At 41.8% G+C, this 23444-nt stretch overlaps 3 protein-coding genes across 5 annotated transcripts in view; 1 reads left to right on the forward strand and 2 right to left on the reverse strand.

Annotated features, from left to right (window-relative positions):
* The window catches only part of CPNE3 (copine 3), a 56345-nt gene extending 56156 nt beyond the window's left edge, over window positions 1-189 (reverse strand). Inside the window, exon 1 of the mRNA XM_041769355.1 lies at window positions 84-189. The gene's annotated coding sequence lies outside the window, so the exon portion shown is untranslated. The remainder of the gene's footprint in view (window positions 1-83) is intronic.
* Window positions 190-3508: 3319 nt separating this feature from the next.
* Window positions 3509-23444, reverse strand: part of WWP1 (WW domain containing E3 ubiquitin protein ligase 1) — a 178518-nt gene continuing 158582 nt past the window's right edge. The window contains exons 24-25 of the mRNA XM_041768531.1: window positions 8762-8834; window positions 3509-3927 (exon numbers count right to left, since the gene is read on the reverse strand). Of these exons, the coding sequence (XP_041624465.1) occupies window positions 3820-3927; window positions 8762-8834 (181 nt within the window). The 3' untranslated portion in view covers window positions 3509-3819. The remainder of the gene's footprint in view (window positions 3928-8761; window positions 8835-23444) is intronic.
* RMDN1 (regulator of microtubule dynamics 1) overlaps window positions 7306-23444 on the forward strand; it is a 49349-nt gene continuing 33210 nt past the window's right edge. The window contains exons 1-2 of one of the 3 annotated variants that reach the window (XM_041768538.1): window positions 7474-7608; window positions 9689-9760. Coding sequence is in view for 1 of the 3 variants with exons in the window: in XM_041768536.1 (XP_041624470.1) it covers window positions 7480-7608 (129 nt within the window). In the remaining 2 variants the exon portion in view is untranslated. Of the gene's footprint in view, window positions 7609-9688; window positions 9761-23444 lie in introns of all 3 variants that reach the window. The other 2 variants (XM_041768537.1, XM_041768536.1) reach the window with 2 other exon arrangements.

The following is a 23444-nucleotide window of genomic DNA, read 5'->3' on the forward strand; positions in this document are numbered from 1 at the left end:
CGCGGCTCTCCCCCTCCCCCGGGGGTCTGTGGGGCGCCGGGCCCCGCCACGCCGGCCCGGAGCAGAAGGACGCCCGCACTCACATCCGGCTCTCAGTGCCGTAGACCGGGGAGGGGTGGAGACCGGCAGCCGCAGTCCACAGGCTGGCCGGGCGCGGGGACTCAGGAACCCGGGGCCGAACGGGCGGAGGGGCGGGGCCTGCAGGGCGGGGGCGGGGCCGACGGGGCGGGGCGGGGCCGGGCGGGGCGGGGCTGACAGGGCGAGGGGAGGGGCTGCGGTGTAGCCCCGCCCACCAGGGCCACGGGCCTCCCGGGACTGGCCGACTCTGATCTGCAGCTCCGCCTACTGATGGATGATTATTCAAGGCTCCTAAGGAGATCGCTTGCGTATCCAAAACCCCAAGCTGGTTTTAAGGCATTAAAATGAGTTGCTTGGTGCACCAAAATAAATGTAAGAGGGACAAAAGAATTAAAATATTTGAGAAAAATGTATGCCACTATCCGACCCAGGGAAATTCAGCAGGAGACTAACTAAAGTGAAATGCAAGCTGCTAACCGTTCTAACTTAGAGCGCTTTCAGTGTGCACAACTACTCGAATCATTTTACATCCGAGTTTCATTTAATTCTCACAATTTGGGATGCCAGGGTAGCTCAGTGGTTGGCTCTGCCTATGGCCCAGGGCGTGATCCCAGAGTCCCAGGATCCAGTCCCACGTTGGGCTCCTTGCATGGAGCTGACTTCTCCTCCCACTGCCTCTGTCTCTCTCTGCCTCTCTCTGTGTCTCTCATGAATAAATAAATAAAATCTTAAAAAAAAAATTCTCACAATTTTGTGACGAAGTTAGTGCCATTAACCACATTTCCCAAATAAGAAAACTGATGAACTTGAAATGTGGTAGCTGAGCAATTTGGTCTACTTGCCTGAAGTCACAGAGTCTATGTAAAATAACTTCAAAGCCTCCTACTTGACTGCTACTTGATGCTGCCTGCAACTAAGCAAACTACTGATGAAAATATCGCTACACTTGAGTACTGGAAATTGAAAACACCTACAAGGAAAACAGGGACAAAATCAATAGGCAAACACATGGGAAAGAGTATTTGCCACAAACTTGAGAGTCAAAGGAAGGGTTAGTACCTTAATCTAAATTGATGTTTAAAACGTAGGTAAATGAGCAAAAGGTATATTCTTTTTAAATTGCAGAAGACATGAAAAATGAAACAAATGAAGAGATATAGACCTTCTGAAGTTAAAAAAAATACTTTTAATCCAAAAAATTCAAACAAAACACTTCAAAATAATTCTATCAGCACAAGGGAAGATTCATATTTATTGAACACTTTCTGAGTGGCTATTATGGGCCAAGCATTGTTCTAGACTTATGATTAGTGACAGACAGAAGGGTCTATTCTAAAAGGAGAACAAATAATAAGTTATTAAAAACAAATGTGATGATTTCAGATAACCATAAGCACCATGAGGAAAGTAATACAGGGCAAATGATAGAAAAGGTCTTGCGGATAATGATAGCTTTTGCTTTGAGTTTTTTGTTTGTTTTTGTTTTTGTTTTTTTAAGATCTTATTTTTAAGATCTTTTCTCACCATGGAGTTCAAACTTATAACCTCAAGATCAATAGCCATGTGCTCTATCAACTGAGCCAGCTATTTTCCTAAATGGGCGCTTTTGTAGACTGGGGATGAGGAAAAGTCTAAGGCAGTGCTATTTGATTAAAACCTGAAAAATAGGGACACCTGTGTGGCTCAGTGGTGGAGCATCTGCCTTGGCTCGGGCATGATCCCAGAGAACCAAGATCGAGTCCCATATTGGGCTTCCTGCATAGAACCTGCTTCTCCCTCTGCCTGTGTCTCTACCCCTCTCTCTCTGTGTCTCTCACGAATAAATAAAACCTTAAAAAAAAAAAAACCTGAAAAATAAGGAAGAGTAAGCCATAAAAGATCTGAGATCAGGGGAATGATAGCAAAGACAAAGACTTAGCAAATTGCAGAGACAGAAACAAGGCCTTTGTGGTTGGAGGACACTGGGGAGAAGTGTGTCTCCGCACTAATAAGTAAAGAGAAGTACTTTATTTTGTTTTTACTAAAGGTTGTAAAAACAACTTTTTGTTTTACTTTTAATTCCGACTTTACATTTAAGTAAAAGTCCGCAGACACCACAAACTTAGTCTCAAGTTTCAGAATTTCAAGACTGCATACCCATATCCATACCTGAATGTTGGTTCCTTTAAAATAGGGAAAGAAAGAAGTAGAGACAAGGGAATGGTTTTGAACTTTCAGTACCCAGTATACAATCTCTCATTTATTTATTTTTTTGCAATCTCTCATTTAGATACATAGTGCCATAGCTATTCAACATGTTCATTTATTCTCTTCAAATCACAGTCTAGATTCTATTCTGCTTTTGCTCTTATTCACCCAACCATTTATCAATCATGTATTGAATGCATAGTATGTATCAGGAATAACAAGATTCTATAAACAAAGAACAAATAGGCTGGCTCAGTTGGTTAAGCATCTAACTTCAGCTCACGTTATGATCTCCAGGTCCTGGGATGGAGCCCTGGGTGGGGCTCCCTTCTCAGTGGGGAGTCTACTTGTCCTTCTGCCCCTCCTCCAGCTTATGCTTTATCTCTCTCTCATATAAATAAATAAAATATTTAAAGAGAAAAAAAAGAACAAATAAGTATGGGACTCAACACCAGGTGGATATTTATTTTTTTTTTAATTTTTTTTTTTTTTTTTTTTTTTTATGATAGTCACAGAGGGAGAGAGAGAGGCAGAGTCATAGGCAGAGGGAGAAGCAGGCTCCATGCACCGGGAGCCCAACGTGGGATTCGATCCCCGGTCTCCAGGATCGTGCCCTGGGCCAAAGGCAGGCGCCAAACCGCTGCGCCACCCAGGGATCCCACCAGGTGGATATTTAAAGGATATTAAATGAATGAGATAGTGCTAAAATACCTCCTAGGTGTTCTTCTACTTCACTGGCTGTTCTACTTACTTCTTTTGCTTTTTTGATTCTCATATTCCGAGTTTTTATAATGGAGTGCCCCCGGAGGGCTAAGTTCTTGAACTTTCCTTTTTTCTTTCTTTTTTAAAAAAGAGTTTACTTATTTATTTGAGAGAGAGCAAGAAAGATCAGGGGGAGGGGCCAAGGAAGAAGGAGAAGCAGACTCCCCGCTGAGCAAGGAGCCCAAGATGGGGCTCAATCCTGAGCCAAAGGCAGTTGCTTAATCAGCTAAGCCACCCAGGTGCCTTGAACTTTTCTTTTTTCTATCTTCACTCACATCCTTAGTTACCTCATCTGGTATTACAGCTTTGAAATCCATCTACAGGGATGTCTGGGTGGCTCAGCAGTTGAGTGCCTGCCTTCAGCTCAGGGCGTGATCTCAGGGACCTGGGATTGAGTCCTGCATAGGGCTTCCTGTGAGGAGCCTGCTTCTCCCTCTGCCTGTGTCTCTGCCTCTCTCTTGTGTCTCTCATGAATAAATAAATAAAATCTTAAAAAAAAAAATGAAATCCATCTACATTCTGAAGGCTACCGACCTACCAAACCCTAAAATACCAGATTCCAACTCCATACTCTAAATAGTTGGATGTTGTATTAGTAATCAACTGCTATTCGATTATACCAAATGTAGTGTGGCATAAAACTAAACAGTCATTATTATCTGTCATAGCTTCTGTGATTCAGGAAGTTAGGAGTGGCTCAGCTGGGCAATTCTGGCTCCTTATCTCTCATTATATTGCAGTCAGGTATTCGGTAGGGTAGCAGTCATCTTGAGAATCCACTTCCAAGGTGGCTTACTCACATGAGCACTGATGCCCTTTGTTGGTGGGGAGCCTCAGGTCCTTTCCATGCAGGCCTCTCAAGAGCATGGCTCTGAGCCAGAGCATGGCTGCTGGCTTCCCCTAGGGCAAACAATCCAAGAAATCAATGCAGAAGCTCAATGAAATTATGCCAGCCTCAGAAATCACACACCATCACTTTTGCAGTTTTCTATTGGTCAAACACACCAGCCTAGATTTAATGTAGGAGGGGATTCCACAAAGGAGTAAATCCAGGAGGTAAGGCTCATTGAACCACCTTGGAGGCTGGCTGACATAGATGTCAAATAAGCTTTTCAAGGGGTGCTGGGTGGCTCAGCAGTGGAGCACCTGCTTTCTGCTGAGGTCGTGATCCTGGGCCCTGGGATCAAGTCCTGCATGGGGCTCCCCATGGGGAGCCTGCTTCTCCCTCTGCCTATGTTTGTGCCTCTCTCTCTTTGTCTGTCATCAATCAATAAAATCTTAAAAAAATAAAAGAGCTTTTTGAATCTTTTTTTTTGGGGGGGGGTATTTATTTATTCATGAGACACGCAGAGAGAGAGAGAGAGAGAGAGAAAGAGAGAGAGAGAGCATACTTAGTATTCATGGAAAATGCCACTTGCCTTACCAATCCAGGCATTTGCACTTTCCTTTTTCTCTACATGAAATGCTTGGCCCTCACTTATCTTCCTGGTTCAGTCCTTCTTCCTTGGATCTTTATTCAAATGTCTCCTTCAGGTCTTCTGTGGCCACTCTCTGCTTAAAACTACAGTATCTACACAGAAATATGCCCTGTACCTCTTTCTGTTTTATCTTCCTCATTAGCATTTATCATTATCTAGTACATCTTTTACTTATTTATTTTTGCTTATTGTGTTTCCCCAGCTGAAATATATACTCCACTAGGAAGTTGTTCATTCATATCTAGAAGAGTACCAGGCGTGTTATAGACCTGCAACACACACTTGTTGAAGGAATGAAGAAATTGGACTAGGCCCAGAAATAGGCAAAAATCAAACATGTCACTGAGTTTACAGTAGAGCAAAAGCACACATTACCAATTCTTATCGACTCTACATCCAAAATACACTCCAGGGCAGCCTGGGTGGCTCAGCAGTTCAGCCCTGCCTTCAGCCCAGGGTGTGATCCTGGAGACCTGGGATTGAGTCCCATGTCAGGCTCCCTGCATGGAGCCTGCTTCTCCCTCTGCCTGTGTCTCTGCCTCTCTTTCTCTCTGTGTCTCATGAATAAATAAATAAAATCTTTAAAAAAAGTACACTCCAGATTAACAAATAATCACAAATATACATATGACATTACAAAACAAACTTAGATCCATAAAGAAAATGAAAGTATAGTAGGGGGAATCAAGAAAAGTTTTTCTGAGGAAGACACATTTGGGCTGAGATCTGAAAGATGAATAGAGACGTACCTGGCTGGCTCCTCTGGTAGACATGATATTCTTGATGTCAGAGTTGTGAGTTTAAGCCCCATGTTATAGTATTCAATTTCAATTTCCTGAATTTAATAGTTGTACTGGACTAAATAAGAGAATGTCTTTGTTTCTAGACACAAAGAGTTGTGATATATATAATCTACTCTCAAAAGATTTAACAACAAAACATAATAATTGGAGTATAATATAGGTACTACATAAATGCAACCTATTTTTTTAAATGCAACCTATTTTTTTTTAATTTTTATTTATTTGTGATAGTCACACACAGAGAGAGAGAGAGAGAGAGAGAGGGGCAGAGACACATAGGCAGAGGGAGAAGCAGGCTCCATGCACCGGGAGCCCGATGTGGGATTCGATTCCGGGTCTCCAGGATCGCGCCCTGGGCCAAAGCTAAACCGCTGTGCCACCCAGGGATCCCAATGCAACCTATTTTTAAAAAACTATGACTGTCTTCCCTTATTGCCCATAAAAAAAAAAAAAATCACATAATCTAGATAGTGCATACTCCATTTGCAGCTTGTGTTTTCACCCACATCAATCCTGAAGTAAGATTCAAACCTCTTCATTCCTTCTAAAAATATTCTGCTCTGGTGAAAGGTATCAATCTTACTAAATCTGAGGGGAAGCCAAGGGTTTTGTACCATACATCCCATGGAAAACAAGGGCATCACCTTTTTCTCAAGAGGCCTCCTCTCCCTGTTTTGTTTTGTTTTTTTTTCTGATGTGAAATACTGGGGTTTGGAGCAAATAACTAAGAAAGAATTATTGAGACGACTTCAGTGCAAAAAAAAGGTGGTTTTCTTAAAGCAGCACCTGTGGGCAAAGTGCTCTGGGGTTGTAAGTAGTTGCTGATCATACTTTAAAATTGGGAGGGGGATCCCTGGGTGGCTCAGTGGTTTAGTGCCTGCCTTTGGCTCAGGGCCTGACCCTGGAGACCCAGGATCGAGTCCCGCATCGGGCTCCCTGCATGGAGCCTGGTTCTCCCTCTGCCTGTGTGTCTGCCTCTCTTTGTGCCTCATGAATGAATAGATGAATGGAACCTTGAAAAATAAAATAAAGTTGTGAGGGCGTTTTGGGATAGGGTAAAAGTCTCTAGGGAATTTGGAAGCAAGGTTTCCAAGACCTTGAAGGGCTATCATTATTTAGAAAAAGGTCATTTACGACTGTCCAGTAAAACCTCAGTCATGATGTGTATCAGTGCACTACAAGGAGGATAATTGCTGACATTTATCTTGCAGGGTGGGGAGTAGAGATAAAGGAAATTTCCCCAGGGATTTTTAGTGTCCTAGAGGTTGGGCTAATGTCAAACTACGGTTGCCCAAGGAAGCTAAGGCTTTTTTTTTTTTTTTTTAAGATTTTATTTATTCATGAGAGACACAGAGAGAGAGAGGCAGAGACACAGGCGGAGGGAGAAGCAGGCTCCATGCAGGGAGCCGGACGCGGGCCTCGATCCTGATGGGGGGGGGGGGGGGGGGGGTCTCCAGGGTCACGCCCTGGGCCGAGGGCGGCGCGGAGCCGCTGAGCCCCCCGGGGTGCCCAGCTGAGCCTTCTTTGAGGAAGGTGCTTGTCCATGGGCTGTAGGCTATTACGGGAAAATTTATCATTATTATTTTTTCTTCTGCCGTTGTTTTCCACATCATTCTCTACTAAGGCCAGCCTGGACTTCACTTTCTCTACTCTGGTTTCTCTCCCCCCTCCCCCCCCCAACGCCTCCTCCAATCTCTCCATCTCTTTGCTTTCTTTCTATGGAAAGGTTAATTGTTCCAAGCCTTTTTTTTTTTCCCCAAAAAGGACCCTTTATTATTATTATTACTCCTATGTTTGAAGGCTAGCAGAGAATTCTAAATAAACAGGTCATGTTTTTCTTGCACACTCAAATGATCGCATCTGAGAACTTTCCATCCTGGCGGTTGATCCCACGGCAAAGCGCCGACCCCGCAAGGCGGGAGCAGGAACCGGGGCATCCCCCGAGGGAGCGGTCCCCGGGCCAGAGGTCACTGCGCGCAGGCACGGAAGAGCCTCCAAGGCCCTGCCCACCGCGTCCGCCCCTCCCCCTGAACCTGGGGACCGGAAATTGCGTAGCGGAAGAGGCGTGGCAGGAAGGGGAGGGAGTCGTGGTTTCCTCCGGAAGTGCCTGAGCGGCCTTCGCTGTGCGTCGCTGCACGACGGTCTGCCGTGAGGCCCGCGAGTTGTAGGTCATGGCCCTGGCCGCGCGGCTTTGGCGCTTTGTGCCTTTGGCCCGTGGCGTCTTTCCGGGACCGCGGCTCCCGAGGGCTGCTGCTGGCGGCCGCGGACGTGGCTGTGGTCGGCGACTCCGAGGCCCTGAGGTACCCCCGCAGCCCTGACTCCCGCTCCCCTCGCTGCTGACTGGGCCCCGGTCGCGGCCTCCTCAGCCGGGCTGCTCCGTAACGGAGCCAGGAGCTCAGGGCCAGATGTCCCTGGAGCGCTCCAGGTGGCTGCGGAGGAGTGAGTCCCCCCCCACCCCCCCGAGAATCTGGGAATCCTGCTTGTCCTTCCTGTGAAAGAGAAAACAGAGCACCTCAGAGGGAGAAACACCTGGACCGCCGCGAAAATGTTTAATTTCGGCCCCTGCGGCTCACGGTCTACCAGGCTTTGAAGAGGAGGTGGTGGGATTTTTGGAAATTACTACGACTTAAAAAGCAGAGATTTTTGTGCTTATTTAGGTTTTAAAAAAAATTCTTTTGAGTTCTTTGTTATATCTGCATAATGTTAAGGAAGGATGCTGGGTTGTCGTCCCAGGTTCGGCTGTCTCTGTTAGACCGTTCGTGGGCCTTGGTTTACCTGTCCAGGAAAGGGCACTGGAGAGAGACGGTGGGCAGTGATGCATAGGGTAATATTATCGGAACTAGGTGTTTATTTTGAACCCTAAAAGACACATTTTTGACTGCTATATTCGAGGTTGTGGGGGGCTGTTAAGGGTAATAAAAGGTAGTAAGGCTTGATCGTTATCCTCCCAAAATGCTTATAGGCAGATGGGGAGATGTTAAAAGATATAGGCAGAGAGGTGGGAGGAATACTAAGTATGAAACTAGCCGGGAGCCCTGTGTGGCTCAGTGGTTGAGCGTTAGCCTGGGATCCAGTCTCCGGGTCGGCCTCCCTGCATGGAGCCTGCTTCTCCCTCTGCCTGTGTCTCTGCCTCTCTCTCTCTGTGTATCTCTCATGAATAAATACATAAAATCTTAAAAAAAAAAAAAAAACTAGCCTCAAATTCCCAACTCACAGCGTTTGGTGAGGTAAAAGTTCCATTTTAGTGGCGTCACCGTTGTGTCGATAGTAACAGGCATAACAGACGCCTTAACCATAACCAGGCGTTGCATTAAGTGTTACCTAATCTCCATTTTCATCCTAGGAAGTGAGAACTGTTACTTTATCTTTTTTTTTTTTTTTTACAAAGAGGAAACTGAGGTAGTAAGGTTAAACAACGTATCCAAGTCACACAGCTAGCAATACAATCAATACCTTGGATTTGATGGCAGGTAGGGTATCTACAGCGCCCATGTGTTGCGTATAGCCAGCCACCTGTGCTACAAACCTGAAAACCAGAGAAGATAGGAAAGGGTAGAAAAATCAGTATCAAGAGGGACTAGAACGATTTTTTAAAAAAATATTTTATTTACTTACTCGAGAGAAAGAGGCAGAGGCAGGGGGAGGATTAGGCTCCATGCAGGGAGCCCCACGTGGGAGTCCATCCTGGAATCGGGGGTCATGCCCTGAGCGGAAGGCAGAGGCTCAACCGCTGAGCCACCCAGGTGTCCCTAGAAAGATTCTTAAGTAATAAAACTCTAAGCCAAAGGCAATAAGAAAAATTCTTCCCTAGATAAATTGAAGTGTTTTGGAACTAATTATTACCGATTTTCCAGCTTCTCATGCATTTTTGTAGCCCTCATCGTTTCTCTTTTTCCTAGACTTTTCTCTTAGCAAGATGTCAGTAAGTTGAGTTGGAGATATTTTCCAGGAGTTTGATGAAATTGGGGGCTACTTCTGAGTGGTTGAGGTTTCACTTTTCTGTCTCTTTCTATATGTGATCTATGTTACAAAACACTATTAGGAACACTTATTTTTCAACAGAGTTGTACCAGGTGCTTACTGTGAACAAGGCTCTGTTCTAAGCTCTGGAGACAGAAACACTTTTCTTCATTGATCTTACAGATTAGAAGGAAAGGTAGTCAATTGAGTAAATGTAATTAATGCAAAGAGTTGGGGAAAGAAGCAAAGTTATACCTAACCTGATCTTGAAGGAAGGGGAAGGGTGTGAGCCAGAGATGAGATACAATGAATGATTGGATGTTAACAAGTAATGGGAAAATGAAGACAAAAGAGTATTCCAGTAGAGAGTAACATGATAGAGACCTTGAGGTAAGAAAAAGTGTTTTTTTTTTTTTTGAGGACCTGAAATTATGACTGGAACTTGAAGTGGGAGAATAAACTGATACAAACCAAGGCTGAAAAATCAGGCAGGTACCAGTTTATTAATCTCTTACTGCATAGCAAAGTATTGCACGACTTCATGGTTTAAAACAGCAAACATAAATCTCGTTGTTCCTTTGGGTTATGGAATCCAGGTGAGGCTTAGCTGGGTGCCTCTGGCAGCAGGTTTCTCAAATGGATTGAATCAAGGTATTGAGCTGCTGAGGTTTCCACTGGAGGGCTCAGTGGAGAGGTGGAGGGAAAATTAGGCCTGTAGCTTTGCTGAGGTGGTCGTAGGCAGGCATTTGCATTCCCTCGGGCGGCTTCCCCAAAGGGCTGCCCTGAGACACCGCAGCTTCCGCTGGGGCTGGCCTGGGGCTGGCCGCGCAGTGCAAGGAAACCCTGGAGAGAATGGGTGTCAAGGAAGTTGCAGTTTTTGTAACCTAAGTAGAAGTAATGACCTTTCACTTTTGCATATTCTGTTTCTTAGAGAGCCAGTAAAGTCCGCCTTACGTTTAAGGAAGGGGATTACTCAAAAGGAGTGAAGATTAGAAGTACAGAGGGGGAAATCTTTCTTCTCAGGATCCTTCCAGCTGGTTTAGGAATTAAGCTGACCTGAGGCAACAGGAACAAAAACCAAAGATTAATTATGTATGCACGGAGGTCCACTAATGAAGACTGAAAGAAATGGCCAAGGCAGGCAGTTTTTTTATACACTTTTAGACAGATTTGTGAGAAATTGGCAGGATAAAGAAAACAGAGTTTTTGGAGCTTTAATTAGTAAGGAATTTTAAGCAGAGTTTAGACTGAAATACTAGATTTGCAGTAAGTTTTGTTTCTACTGCTTTTTAGTTTTTCTTTTTTTTTTAAGATTTTATTTATTTATTCATGACAGACACAGGGAGAGAGAGAGAGGCAGAGACACAGGCAGAGGGAGAAGCAGGCTCCATACAGGGAACCTGACGTGGGACTTGATCCTGGGTCTCCAGGATCACACCCTGGGCTCAAGGCGGCGCTAAACCATTGAGCCACCAGGGCTACCCTGCTTTTTAGGTTTTAAAGCCCCCAACTCTGGTGTGATAAGGATATTCTTTTAGTTCTTAGTACAGGGAAGGGCACCTGGGTGGCTCTGAGGTTGAGCATCTGCTTTTGGCTCAGGGCGTGATCCCGCAGGCCTGGGATCGAGTTTCACATCAGGCTCCTAGTGGGGAACCTGCTTTTCCCCCTGCCTGTGTCTCTGACTCTCTCCCTCTCTGTTTCTTTCATGAGTGAATAAATAAAATCTTAAAAAACAACAACCCTATCTCACTTCGTAGTACAGGGAAGGTAATTTTTCATGTGGGAGATTTATTTCTGTTTTCAGGGGTTCAGAGGAGGGTCTGCATGTCTTTTCACAACAGTTTCCCAAATAGCTTCAATTCAGAATAGTCAGTATACCATTGTGGTACATTTTGGGGCAAACTGCCCTGGGCCCCAACAGAAGGAAGGAATCATTTGGGACCATTTTAATTAACTTATCTATATCTCTCTATATTTTTAAAGATTTTATTTATTCATGAGAGACACAGAGAGAGGCAAGACATAGGAAGAGGGAGAAGCAGGCTCCATGCAGGGAGCCTGATGTGGGACTCAATCCCCAGACTCCAGGATCACATCCTGGGCGGAAGGCAGGTGTTCAGCTGCTGAGCCACCCAGGTGTCCCCTTATCTATATATTTTTAAATTGAGAAATAATTGACATGTAACATTATTTTGGGGTGTATGACACAATGATACAATATTTGTACATATTGCTAAATGATATGATTTGTTTACTTTACAATAAGTAAACATCCATCTGTTTTTTTCTCCTGATGAGAACTTTTAAGATTTACTCTCTTAGCAACTTCCAGATATACTTACAGTATTATTAACTGCAGTTATCACGCTGTACAGGACATCCTAGGACTTATTTTATAACTGGAAGTTTATACTTTTTTGACCACTAACCATTTAACCAACCCCCTTCTCCTCCCTCTCCACCTTTGGCAGCAACCAAAGGGGCTCTATTTATAAGTTTGGATTTTGTTTGATTCCACAATGAGATCATACTGCATTTGTCTTTCTTGTCAGACATATTTCACTTAGTATAATGCCCTCAAAGTCCTTTCATGTTTTCACAGATGGCAAGATTTCATTCTTTTTATGGCTGAAAAATACTCCATTGTATTTTTTTTTTTAATTTTTATTTATTTATGATAGTCACAGAGAGAGAGAGAGACGCAGAGACACAGGCAGAGGGAGAAGCAGGCTCCATGCACCGGGAGCCTGACATGGGATTCGATCCTGGGTCTCCAGGATCGGGCCCTGGGCCAAAGGCAGGCGCCAAACCGCTGCGCCACCCAGGGATCCCAAAATACTCCATTGTATTGTATGTGTATGTACATAACACTTTGTTTTATGCATTCATGGATGGACACACATGTTGCTTCTGTGCCTTGGAAACTGTAAATCATACTGCAGTGAACATGAGAATGCATATATCTTTTTGAGTTAGTATTTTTATTTCCTTTGGATAAACACCCAGTAGAATTGCTGGGTCATATGTGGTAGTTCTATTTTTAATTTTTTGATTAACCACCATGCTGTTTTCTGCAGTTTACCTTCCCACCCAACAGTGCACAAGGATTCCTCTTCACATTCTCACCAACATTAGTTATTTCTTGTCTTTTTGGCAATACCATTCTAACAAGTACGAGGCGATATCTCATTGTGGTTTTGATTTGCCTTCCCCTGATGCTGAGTGATGTTGAGCATCCTTCCATGTGTCCTTTGGTCATCTGTATGTCTTGGAGAAATATTTGTTCATGTCTTCTGCCCATATTTAAATTGGATTGTTTTTTTGGGTCTAAGTTCTTCATATATTTTAGATACTAACTTTTTATCAGATAATGTTTGAAATATCTTTTTCCATTCAGTAGATTGTCTTTAGTTGGTTGTTGGTTGTTCCCTTTGCTGTGCAGAAGTTTTATATTTTGATGTAGTCTCAATAGTTTATTTTTGCTTTTGTTTCCCTTGCCTCAGGAGATTTATCAGGAAAAATGATGTTATGGCTGATGTCAGAGAAATAGCTGCCTGTGCTCTCTTCTAAGATTTTTATGGTTTCAGGTCTCATATTTAGGTCCTTAGTCCATTTTGAGTTTATTTTTTTGTATGGTGCAAGAAAATGGTCCAGTTTCATTCTTTGCATCTATTGAAATGATCATATGGTTTTTGTCCTTTCTCTTATTGATGGATGTATCAAGTTGGTTGATTTGCAAATATTGAACAGCCCTTGCATCCCTGGAATACATTTCACTTGATTGCGGTGAATGATTTTTTTTTTTTTAATGTATTTTGTATTTGGATTGCTAATGTTTGTTGAGGATTTTTGCATCTATGTTCACCAGAAATATTAGCCTGGAGTTTTCTTTGGTGGTGTGTTTATCTAGTTTTGGTATCAGGGTAATAACGCTGGCCTCATGGAATGAATGTGGAAGTTTTCCTTTTATTTTTTGGAAAAGTTTGAGAAAAATATGTGGTAACTCTTCTCTAAATGTTGGGTAGAATTCACCAATGATGCCATCTGGTCTTGGACTCTTTTATTTTGAAAGTTTTTTGATTAGTACTTCAGTTTCATTGCTGGTAATCCATCTGTTTAAATTTCATCCTAATTCAGTTTTGGGAGATTATATCCATTTCTTCTGGGTTGTCCAGTTTGTTGGCATGTGATTTTTCATAATCTTTTATAATCCTTTGTATTTCTAAGATATCAGTTATTTCTCCTCTTTCATTTTTTTAAAAAAAATATTTATTTATTTATGAGAGAGACAGAGAGAGAGGTAGAGACACAGGCAGAGGGAGAAGCAGGCTTTTTGCAGGGAGCCAGATGTGGGACTCGATCCCGGGACTCCAGGATTACACTCTGTGCCGAAGGCAGGTGCTCAACCCCTTAGCCACACAGGCGTCCCATCTCCTCTTTCATTTCTGATTTTGTTTATTTGACTCCTTTCTCTCTTTTGATGAGTCTGGCTAAAGGTTTATCAATTTTGTTGAACTTTGAAAGAAGCAGCTCCTGGTTTCATTGATCTGTTTGATTGTTTTTTTTAGTTTCTATATAATTTATTTCTGCTCTGCTTATTCTTTCCTTCCTTCTGAAATTGTTTTTTTTTGTTGTTGTTGTTGTTGTTCTTGTTTTTCTATCTCCTTTAGATGTAAGGTTAGGTTGCTTCCTTGAGATTTTTCATACTTTTTGTGGTAGGTCTGTATTGCTATAAACTTCTTCTTCGAATTGCTTTTGCTGCAATCCAAAGACTTTGGACTGTTGTGTTTTCATTTTCATTTGTCCCCACGTGTTTTTAAAAAATTTTCTTTGATTCCCTGGTTGACCCATTCATTGTTTAGTAACATATTATTTTACCTTCACATATTTGTGCTCTTTCCAGAATTATTTGTTCGTTTATTTTTGTGGTTGTTTTCTAGTTTCATAACATTGTGGTCAGAAAAGATGCATGGTGTAACTTTGATATTTTTGAAGTTGTTGAGACTTATTTTGTCACCTAACGTGATCTGTTCTGGATAATGTTTCGTGTGCCCTTGAAAATAATCTGTATTCTGCTGTTTTAGGATGGAATGTTCTGGATATATCTGTCAAATCTATCTAGTCTAGTATGCCATTCAAAGCCACTGTTTTCTTGTTGATTTTCTGTTCGGATAATCTGTCCATTGACATTAGTGGGGTGTTAAAGTCTCCTACCATTATTGCATTACCATCAATTAGTACCTTTATATATATATATTTTTAAAGATTCTATTTATTTGACAAAGCACATGCACAAGGAGGGGAAGCAGCAGACAGAGGGAGAGGGAGAAGCAGGCTCCCCATGGAGTGGGGAGCCCCATAGAGAGCCTGATCCCAGAACCCTGGAATCATGACCTGAACCAAAGGCAGGTGCTTAACTGATTGAGTTACTCAGGTGCCTCAGTTCCTTTATACTTTTATTAACTGTTTTATGTACTTGGGTGTTCCCATGGTGCATAAATATTTACAGTTGTTATGTCTTGTTGGATTGTCCCTACTGATTATATGGTGTCCATCTTTGTTTCTTGTTATAGTCTTTGTTTTAGTCAATTTGTGTGATAGATGTATTGCTACCCCAGCTTTCTTTTAACATCCATTTGCCCAATTAGTGTTTTCTCCATCCCCTCACTTTAAATCTGCATGTGTCTTTAGGTCTGAAATGTGTCCTTTATAGGCAACATGTAGATGGGTCTTGTTTTTTTATCCATTCTGTCATTCTGTGTCTTTAGATTGGAATGTTTAGGCCATTTAGACTTTTGATTATTGGTAGGCATGTATTTGTTGCCATTCTGTTACTTGTTTTGTGATTCCTTTTGTAGTTTTTCCCTGATCCTTTCTTCTCTTGCTGTCTTCTTTCATGGTTTCTGTGTTATATTTGGATTTCTTTCTCTTTATATTTTGCATTTCACTGGTTTTTGATTTGTGTTTATCATTGGGTTTGTATATTACATCATCTGTTTACAGAAGTCTATCTAAGTTGATGGTCGTGTGAGGTTGAACCCATTCTTTACTTCTCTTGCCACATTTTAGGTATATGGCATCTTAATTTAGTTCCTTTAATTTTGTGAGTCCCTTGACTGATTTTTACAGATATATGTATTTTAACTACTTTTGGGCTTCTTACTTACTCATTGTCTTTTCACTCCCAGCTCCCTTTAACATTCCCTGTAGGGCTGTCTTAGTGGTCATGAACTCCTTTAGCTTTTGTATAGGAAACTTTTCTCTCCTCTTGTATTCTGAATGATAGCTTTATTAGATAGAGTGTTCTAGGTTGCATATTTGCCCTGTTGAGCACTAACTCTTTTTCAAGCAAAACAGTTTTCACAGTGTTGTTATGGTTGCTGGGGTAATGGGAAGAGATAAACTGCATTATTTTATATATTTTTTAAATTAATATTTGTATAAGGCATTGCTGAAATGAAGCTTCCTGTTACTGAGATGGATGAAATTAGTCATTCCAAGAACTATAAGCCCAAAGCTACTGTAGAAACAAATATTTACTTCTTTAAATGTTTCTTGGTATGGATGCTTCGGTGGCTCAGCGATTGCGCATCTGCCTTTGACTCAGGGCATGATCCTGGGGTTCCAGATCGAGTCCTGCATCAGGCTCCTTGTGGGGAGCCTTCTTCTCCCTCTGCCTATGTCTCTGCCTCTCTCTGTGTGTGTCTCATGAATAAATAAGATAAATAAATAAATAGTAATAATAAATGAGATAAGTAAATAATCTTAAAAAAAAAAACCGTTTCTTGGCAGACTCTTCATAATGTGAGATTGTTCCCAAGATTGTGTGATTATTTTTTTTCTCTCATTCCCCCTCCTCCTCCTCTTATTTCCAGTGTGGGCAATACTAGAGAACCTATAGCATTTTCCCATTCCCATGTGGAACAGGAAACCCACATACTAATTAATCTTCAATTTTTTCTTTCTTTTCTTTTTTTTTTTCTTTTTTTAAGATTTTACTTATTCCTGAGAGACACACAGAGGCAGAGACACAGGCATAGGGAGAAGCGGGCTCCTTTCAGGGAGCCCAACACGGGACTTGATCCCTGATCCCTGGGATCATGCCCTGAGCCAAAGGCAGACACTCGGCACTGAACCACCCAGGCGTCCCAGTTTTTTTTTTTTTTTCAAGCAGGCATGAATCTGATGCCTTTTTCCATGACAGAATATTTTCTTAAAAAAGTTAGTAGTCTACTTTAAGTTCAGAGCCACTCTATTTAGAATGTATTCTAAAGCTTTTTATTTTATTTTATTTTTTTAAAGATTTTATTTATTTATTTATGAGTGACAGAGAGAGGGGGGCGGGGGCAGAGACACAGGCAGAGGGAGAAGCAGGCTCCATGCAGGGAGCCCAACATGGGACTTGATCCTGGGTCTCCAGGATCACACCCTGGGCTGCAGGCGGCGCCAAACTGCTGCGCCACCAGGGCTGCCCTCTAAAGCTTTTTAAAGTTTATTTCTTTATTGAAGTAATTTGTACACCCAATGTGGGGCTTGAACTCATGACCCCAAGATCAAGAGTCCCATGCTTCTCTGACTGAGTCAGCCAGGCACCCCTAGAGTTCATTCTGAAGCTTTATATTTTTACACTCCCTTCCACTATTTGTGTTTTTAATGTTATGATTTATTTCTTTTTATTTTATCTATGCATTCACAGATTATTGAACTTATAATTATTTTTACTTTCATGCTTTAACCTTCTTACTAGCTTTGTAAATGATAATAAACTCAGCACCTTTGTGTTATTAGCTTATTCTGGATTTTACTATATTTGCCTTTACTAATGAGATTTATACAGTTGACCCTTGAACGATGCAGGAGTTAGGGGCAGCAACTTCCCCATGCAGATGAAAATCTGCATATAACTTTGTACGAAAACTTGATTACTACTAGCTTATTAGGAAGCCTTAATGATAATATAAAGGATTGATTACCATATAATTTGTATATGTTCTTATAATTCTTATAATTTTCTTATATTCTTACTATATTCTTTTTTTTTCACATTTTTTTATTTATTTATGATAGTCACAGAGAGAGAGAGAGAGGCAGAGACATAGTCAGAGGGAGAAGCAGGCTCCATGCACCGGGAGCCCGATGTGGGATTCAATCCCGGGTCTCCAGGATCGCACTCTGGGCCAAAGGCAGGCGCCAAACTGCTGCGCCACCCAGGGATCCCTATTCTTACTATATTCTTAAAGTAAGCTGGAGGAAAGAGAATGTTATTAAGGAAATTCTAAAGAAGAGAAAACATTGCTGCCTGGGTGGCTCAGTTGAGTGTCCGAATCTTGATTTTGGCTTAGGTCATGATCTTGAGGTTGTGAGATCGAGTCCTGCGTTTGGCTCCACACTCAGAGGGGAGTCTGCTTGAGATTCTCTTTTCCTCTCCCTTTGCCCCTCCCTCCATTCCAGCACTAGCACCTATGTGGTCTCTCTCTTGAAATAAGTAAATCTTTTAAAATATATATATTTGTGGTACCATACTGTAAAAAAAAATGTGAGTATAGGGATGCCTGGTTGGCTCAGTGGTTGAGTGTCTGCCTTTGGCTCAGGTCATGATCCTGAGGTCAGGCTCCCTGATGGGCAGAGAGACTACTTCTCGCTTGCCTCTATCTCTGCCTCTCTCTGTGTGTCTCACATGAATAAATAAAATCTTTAAAAGAAAAAAAAAGTGAGTATAAGTGGACCCGTACAGTTGAAACCTATGTTGTTCAAGAATCAGTTGTACTCTCATGTTTTCCTGTTACTAATTAGCACCCTTTTGTTTCAGATTAAAGAAATCTTAAGATTTCCTGGAAGGCTGGTCTTGTGATGAACTTAACTTTGGTTTTGCTTCTCTGGAAAACTCTTTATCTCTCCTTCAATTCTGAAGGTCACCTTTGCTGGGTAGAGTATTCTTGGTTGGAATTTTTTTTTTCTCCTAGCACTTTGAATACATAGTGCCACTTTCTTCTGGCTTACAGTTTCTTCTGAAATAGTGTTTGCATTCTTGTGTGTAGGGGTTTCCTTTGTATGTAACAAGTTCCTTTCTTCTTGCCATTTTTAAGATTTGTAAATTATAATGTGTCTAACTGTGGTCTCTTTGGGTTCATTTTACTTGTAACTTTCTTGATCTGGTTATCTGTTTCCTTCCCCAGGTTAGTGACATTTTCAGCCTTTCTATTTTCAGGTAAGTTTTCTATCCCTTTCTCTCTCTTCTCCTTCTGGGATACCTGTAATATGAATGTTGGTCTACTTGGTGTTGTCTCATACGTCTCTTAAGCTGTCTTCACTCTTTTTCATTTCTTTTTACTTTTTTGCTGTGCTGATTGGATGAGTTCCACTGCCCTGTCTTGGGGCTCATGTATGCTTTTGTTCCACTGCATCATCTAGTCTGTTGTTGAATCCCTCACTTATAATATTCAATGCAGTTATTGTATTCTCCAGCACTGTGACTTGTTTGGTACTTTCTTGTATTTTATGTCTCTTTTTCAAAATTTTTCACTTTCTTCATTCTTCTTCTTAGCTTGGTAAGCATCCTAAGACCATTATTTTGGACTCTTATGTAATTCACTTATTTCTGTTTCATAAAGATCTTTTTCTGAGGTTCTATCTTGATCTTTTATTTGTAGCATAACTCCTCTTTTTTTTTTCTTGACTCTTTTGAGGTTTTTATATGCATTAGTGAAAACAGCTATCTCATTCTTGAAGGAATGGCTTCTGTAGGAGAGGAGTCCTATGCTCAACCCTGTCTTAGCTCTTGGCTTTGTCTCAGACCTTTGTGATTGTCCAAGCAGCTTTATTCGTAATGGCTCCCAGTAGGTGAGGGTGTGCCAAGACCAGTCAGTGTCCTAAGGGGGACAAGGATCTCAGTCAATACTTCTATCCAGACTGATTGGAAGCCAGACGCTTAGGCAGCAGGTTTTAAAATATGCAAATATTCCTTTTTCAGGGGAAGACTGGGGAGTTGGGCGTTCTCTTTGCTCCCTTCGCATTGAACCCTGAGGTGACAGCCTGTTAAGAACTGTACCTTTGTGTACTACCATTCCGTTGAACCCATGAACACAAGGCCTGCCGACCCCCAGGCTATTGCAGGATGTGTGCTCTGTGTTGCAGCCACAGAAGCCAGTGAACCAGATGCCTACACAAGCTGGTTTCTTCAAGACACTGACAGATGGGGCCTGGAGCACAGCAGAGAGAAAGAGTGATGATTGCACCCATCCCCTGTGGTTTCTGGAGAGAATTATTGTAGGCACCTAGATGTGTGTTAAATTAGATGCTTGCCCCTCTGGCTGAAGTTTTAAGATAAGTGAAGGAGCCTCTTTCACAGAAAGTGTGGGCACTTCTTAATTGGTTGCCTCTGTGCTGGGCTTTGCGGTGAGTGAATCTGCACACTTCAAGAACTGATTTTAGGTTCCTTGTAGCCTTGTAGGCCTCATAGACATGGGCCCCAATTATTTTCTGACCCACATGTTTGGAGGCTTGTCTTTTGGGTGCCGTTCTTAAAAGTTGGGGTGCCTGAGGTGGGGTTCAAATGCTTCTCTCCTGGGGTACCTGGGTGGCTCAGTTGGTTAGGTATCTGACTCTTAATCTTAGCTCAGGTCTTGACTCAGGGTCATGAGCTCCACTGGGCCAGGAGCCTACTGGAAAAACACAAAAGCCCTTCACTCTTCAAGGAGAAGCTTGGGGTTTTGAATTCCTTCCTGATTGTGGGTCACCATACCACAGGTGGGGTTTACACCAAGATTTAGTCTCAGTTCTATTCATTTTGCTGTTTTTTGTTTTTTTTTCCCTGTTGGTGAAATGTGAAGGAATCATTCAGCTAGTTTTGGGGTTTCTTTTAGAGGAAATTGTTTGGCATATAGCTATAGATTTGGTGTGTCCATGAGAAGTTGTGTGTTCAGGATCCTCCCACATTGCCATCTTGAACCAGATCCATTAGAGGCCATTTTAGAGGCAGCTTACCACAACCATAAGATTCAGAAAAACTTATAAACAATGTTAAGGGGATCCCTGGGTGGCGCAGCGGTTTGGCGCCTGCCTTTGGCCCAGGGCGCGATCCTGGAGACCCGGGATCGAATCCCACATCGGGCTCCCGGTGCATGGAGCCTGCTTCTCCCTCTGCCTGTGTCTCTGCCTCTCTCTCTCTCTCTGTGTGTGACTATCATAAATAAAAAAAAAAAAAAAAAAAAAGATTTAAAAAAAAAAAACAATGTTAAGTATTTTTGATTTTATTCTAAAGATTACAGGAAAACATGGAAAAGTGTTTTTTTTCTAAGCTTTTTGAATTTGAGAGAGCGAGAGAATGAGCAGGGGGGAGGATCAGAGGGTGAGGGAGAAGCAGCTCTCTGCTGAGCAACGAGTCTGATGAAGGGCTCGATTCCAGGACCTTGAGATCATGATCTGAGCCGAAGACAGATGCTTAAGGGATTGAGCCACCCAGGTACCTCAAAAACATGAAAAAGTCTTAAACAGGGAAATCATTTTATCAGATTTATGTTAACAAAATAACTTTGGGGTCAAGAATGGATAGATTATAGAGTGGGTGCTATTGACCAGATAAGCAGTGATTGGAATAGCACCATAAAAAAATGTGAAATGAAAATATTTATGAATATAAGTGGATGCATTTAAAGTATTAAGGATGTAAACTGGGACGCCTGGGTGGCTCAGCAGTTGAGCGTCTGCCTTCTGCTCAGGTCGTGATCCCTGGGTCCTGGGATCAAGTCCCACATCAGGCTCCCTGGGGAGTCTCCTCCCTCTGCCTATGTCTCTGCCTTTCTCTCCGCGTCTCTCATGAGTAAGTAAATAAAATCTTTAAAATATAAATATTGTAACTGATAACATGGTAGAGGTTGAAAGTACTTTATAGCAAGACTAGAAGAAGGCCTAGTACTTACTGTGGATGAATTCTAACATTTAAGAAGAGAAGGAACTAACAGGGAATTAGAAGGAAAACTAGGAGATGGTAGGGACACATTCCTTTCCATTTAATGATAAGTTTGTATTTTGGAATTCCTTCTGGCTTGAACTTAGTATTATCAGTGTTGAAGAAAAGGCCTAAGAGATAGCTTACTTCTTTGGTTTAACAAATATTTTTTGAGAATTCATTGTTGTAGAGTATTGGAGGTGCAAAGTAAAGCGACTCATTCTAGCTCTCTTGGACAGTTTCACAAGTTAATATTCTTTAAAGGTCACTGAGTCCGGATTCTTTCAATTGATTTTTTTTAGTTCCAGAAACATTTTTATATTTTCTGACAGATGAGCAGAAAGCTGCTTTACATTAACCAAACTAGTAAGAGTTTCACCCTTACTGTCATTTTATTAATTTACAATAAGAAATATAAATGTCAGCTGCCCAACAGTGTATTTTCTCCTCTCTCAGAAAGCCAGAATATTGTTTATTGAGTACATCAGCAAGGAAGTTGAACACTGTGAATGTGTAATTTCTCAAGGTAAAATAGTCTGTGCAGACTTTTCTTTTTTTTTTTTTAATTTTTTTATTTATTCATAAGAGACAGAGAGAGGCAGAGACAGGCAGAGAGAGAAGCAGGCTCCCTGCAGGGCGCCCGATGTGGGACAGATCCCAGAACTCCAGGATCATGCCCTGAGCTGAAGGCAGAAGCTTAAACGCTGAGCCACCTAGGCATACCAATGTGCAAACTTTTTTACCATGTGATGTGGCCATAAGTCAGGAGACTTATGAAATCTTAGTCTTTTTCTTGTAAGTACCACCATCACTGTTTACCTGCACCCCCGTACCCTCTGCCCTTAACCCCGTATTGCTGCTTCTTGGTAATGTGAATACACTAAAAAAAAATGTTAAAGTTGTGACTATGTCAGACTCAGTTTTCCTACTTTGCTGTTGGTTTGTTTTGAATCCATTTGTATGGAGTATCTTGAATATTCATGCCCAAGGAAGTAAATAAAGCATTCAGCAAATTGGAATATGTTGGATTCCTCATTCTTTTCCTAGATCCTTATGAGAAGTTAAATATGGGTCAGATGTGAGTCCTGAGAGAGAATTGAGAATGGGTACAAGGTTATTTGTTTTTTTAACTTAAACAACTAGAAGAATAGAGTTGGGAAAATTGTGAGGTTGGAAAATTTGAGGGAAACAGTAGCTGTTTTGGCTAATAAATATGAGAGGCCTGTTGTACTTTGTGTAGAGATGGTGATTAAGCTGTTGGATATATGATTCTGAAGTTGAGAGGAGTCATACAGGCTTCATTTTAAATTTATGTGTTTTTGGCACATTGATGGTATTTAAAGAAATGAGATCACCAAAATGGTACAAGTAGAGAAAAGGTCTGGGATGAAGGCCAAAACACACCTGGCCAGTGAGGAACCAACCAAAGAAAAGGAGCAGTTGTTGAAATCGGAGAAAATAAATGATAGTACTGTTCCAAAAGCCAAGTGAAAAGTGTTTCGAGAGTGAGAGAACACAGCAAGTGCTGAGGAAAGGGGCTGGGTGAATTGCAAAGGAGCATGGGGAAAAGGGGGAAGGGGCTTGCAGATATCTTTGATTGTGGTGATAGTGATGGTTACATGGGTTCATATGCATGCCTTAATGAATTTTACATGCTATGTATGTGCAATTTATAGTATGTCACTTTTGTCTCAATAAAACTTTAAATTTTTTTTTTTTTTTTAATTTTTTTATTTATGATAGTCACAGAGAGAGAGAGAGAGGCAGAGACACAGGCAGAGGGAGAAGCAGGCTCCATGCACCGGGAGCCCGATGTGGGATTCGATCCCGGGTCTCCAGGATCGCGCCCTGGGCCAAAGGCAGGCGCCAAACCGCTGCGCCACCCAGGGATCCCTCAATAAAACTTTAAAAGAAATTAACCATCTATTCATAATTTTAAAAAATAAAAAGAAAGTGATCAGCTGTCAAATATCGTCAATAGGTCAAGGAAGCTGAGAATTCAGAATTGACGATAGGAAGTAACTACGTCCTTGGTAACCCTAACTAGAATACCATCAGTGGAGGTGTGGGGATAAAAGTGATTTGTGTGCGTTCAAGAGTGAATGAGAAGAGAGGAGTGGAGACAGTACAGACAACTTTTTAAAAGTTTTGTTTAAAAGACAAGTTAGAAAATGAGACTTAAGGGAGAAGTGAATTAAAGATAAAGCTCTTTGTTTTTAAGAGAAAAAC

The sequence above is a fragment of the Vulpes lagopus genome, chromosome 9, assembly GCF_018345385.1.
Source record: "Vulpes lagopus strain Blue_001 chromosome 9, ASM1834538v1, whole genome shotgun sequence".
NCBI lineage: Eukaryota > Metazoa > Chordata > Mammalia > Carnivora > Canidae > Vulpes > Vulpes lagopus.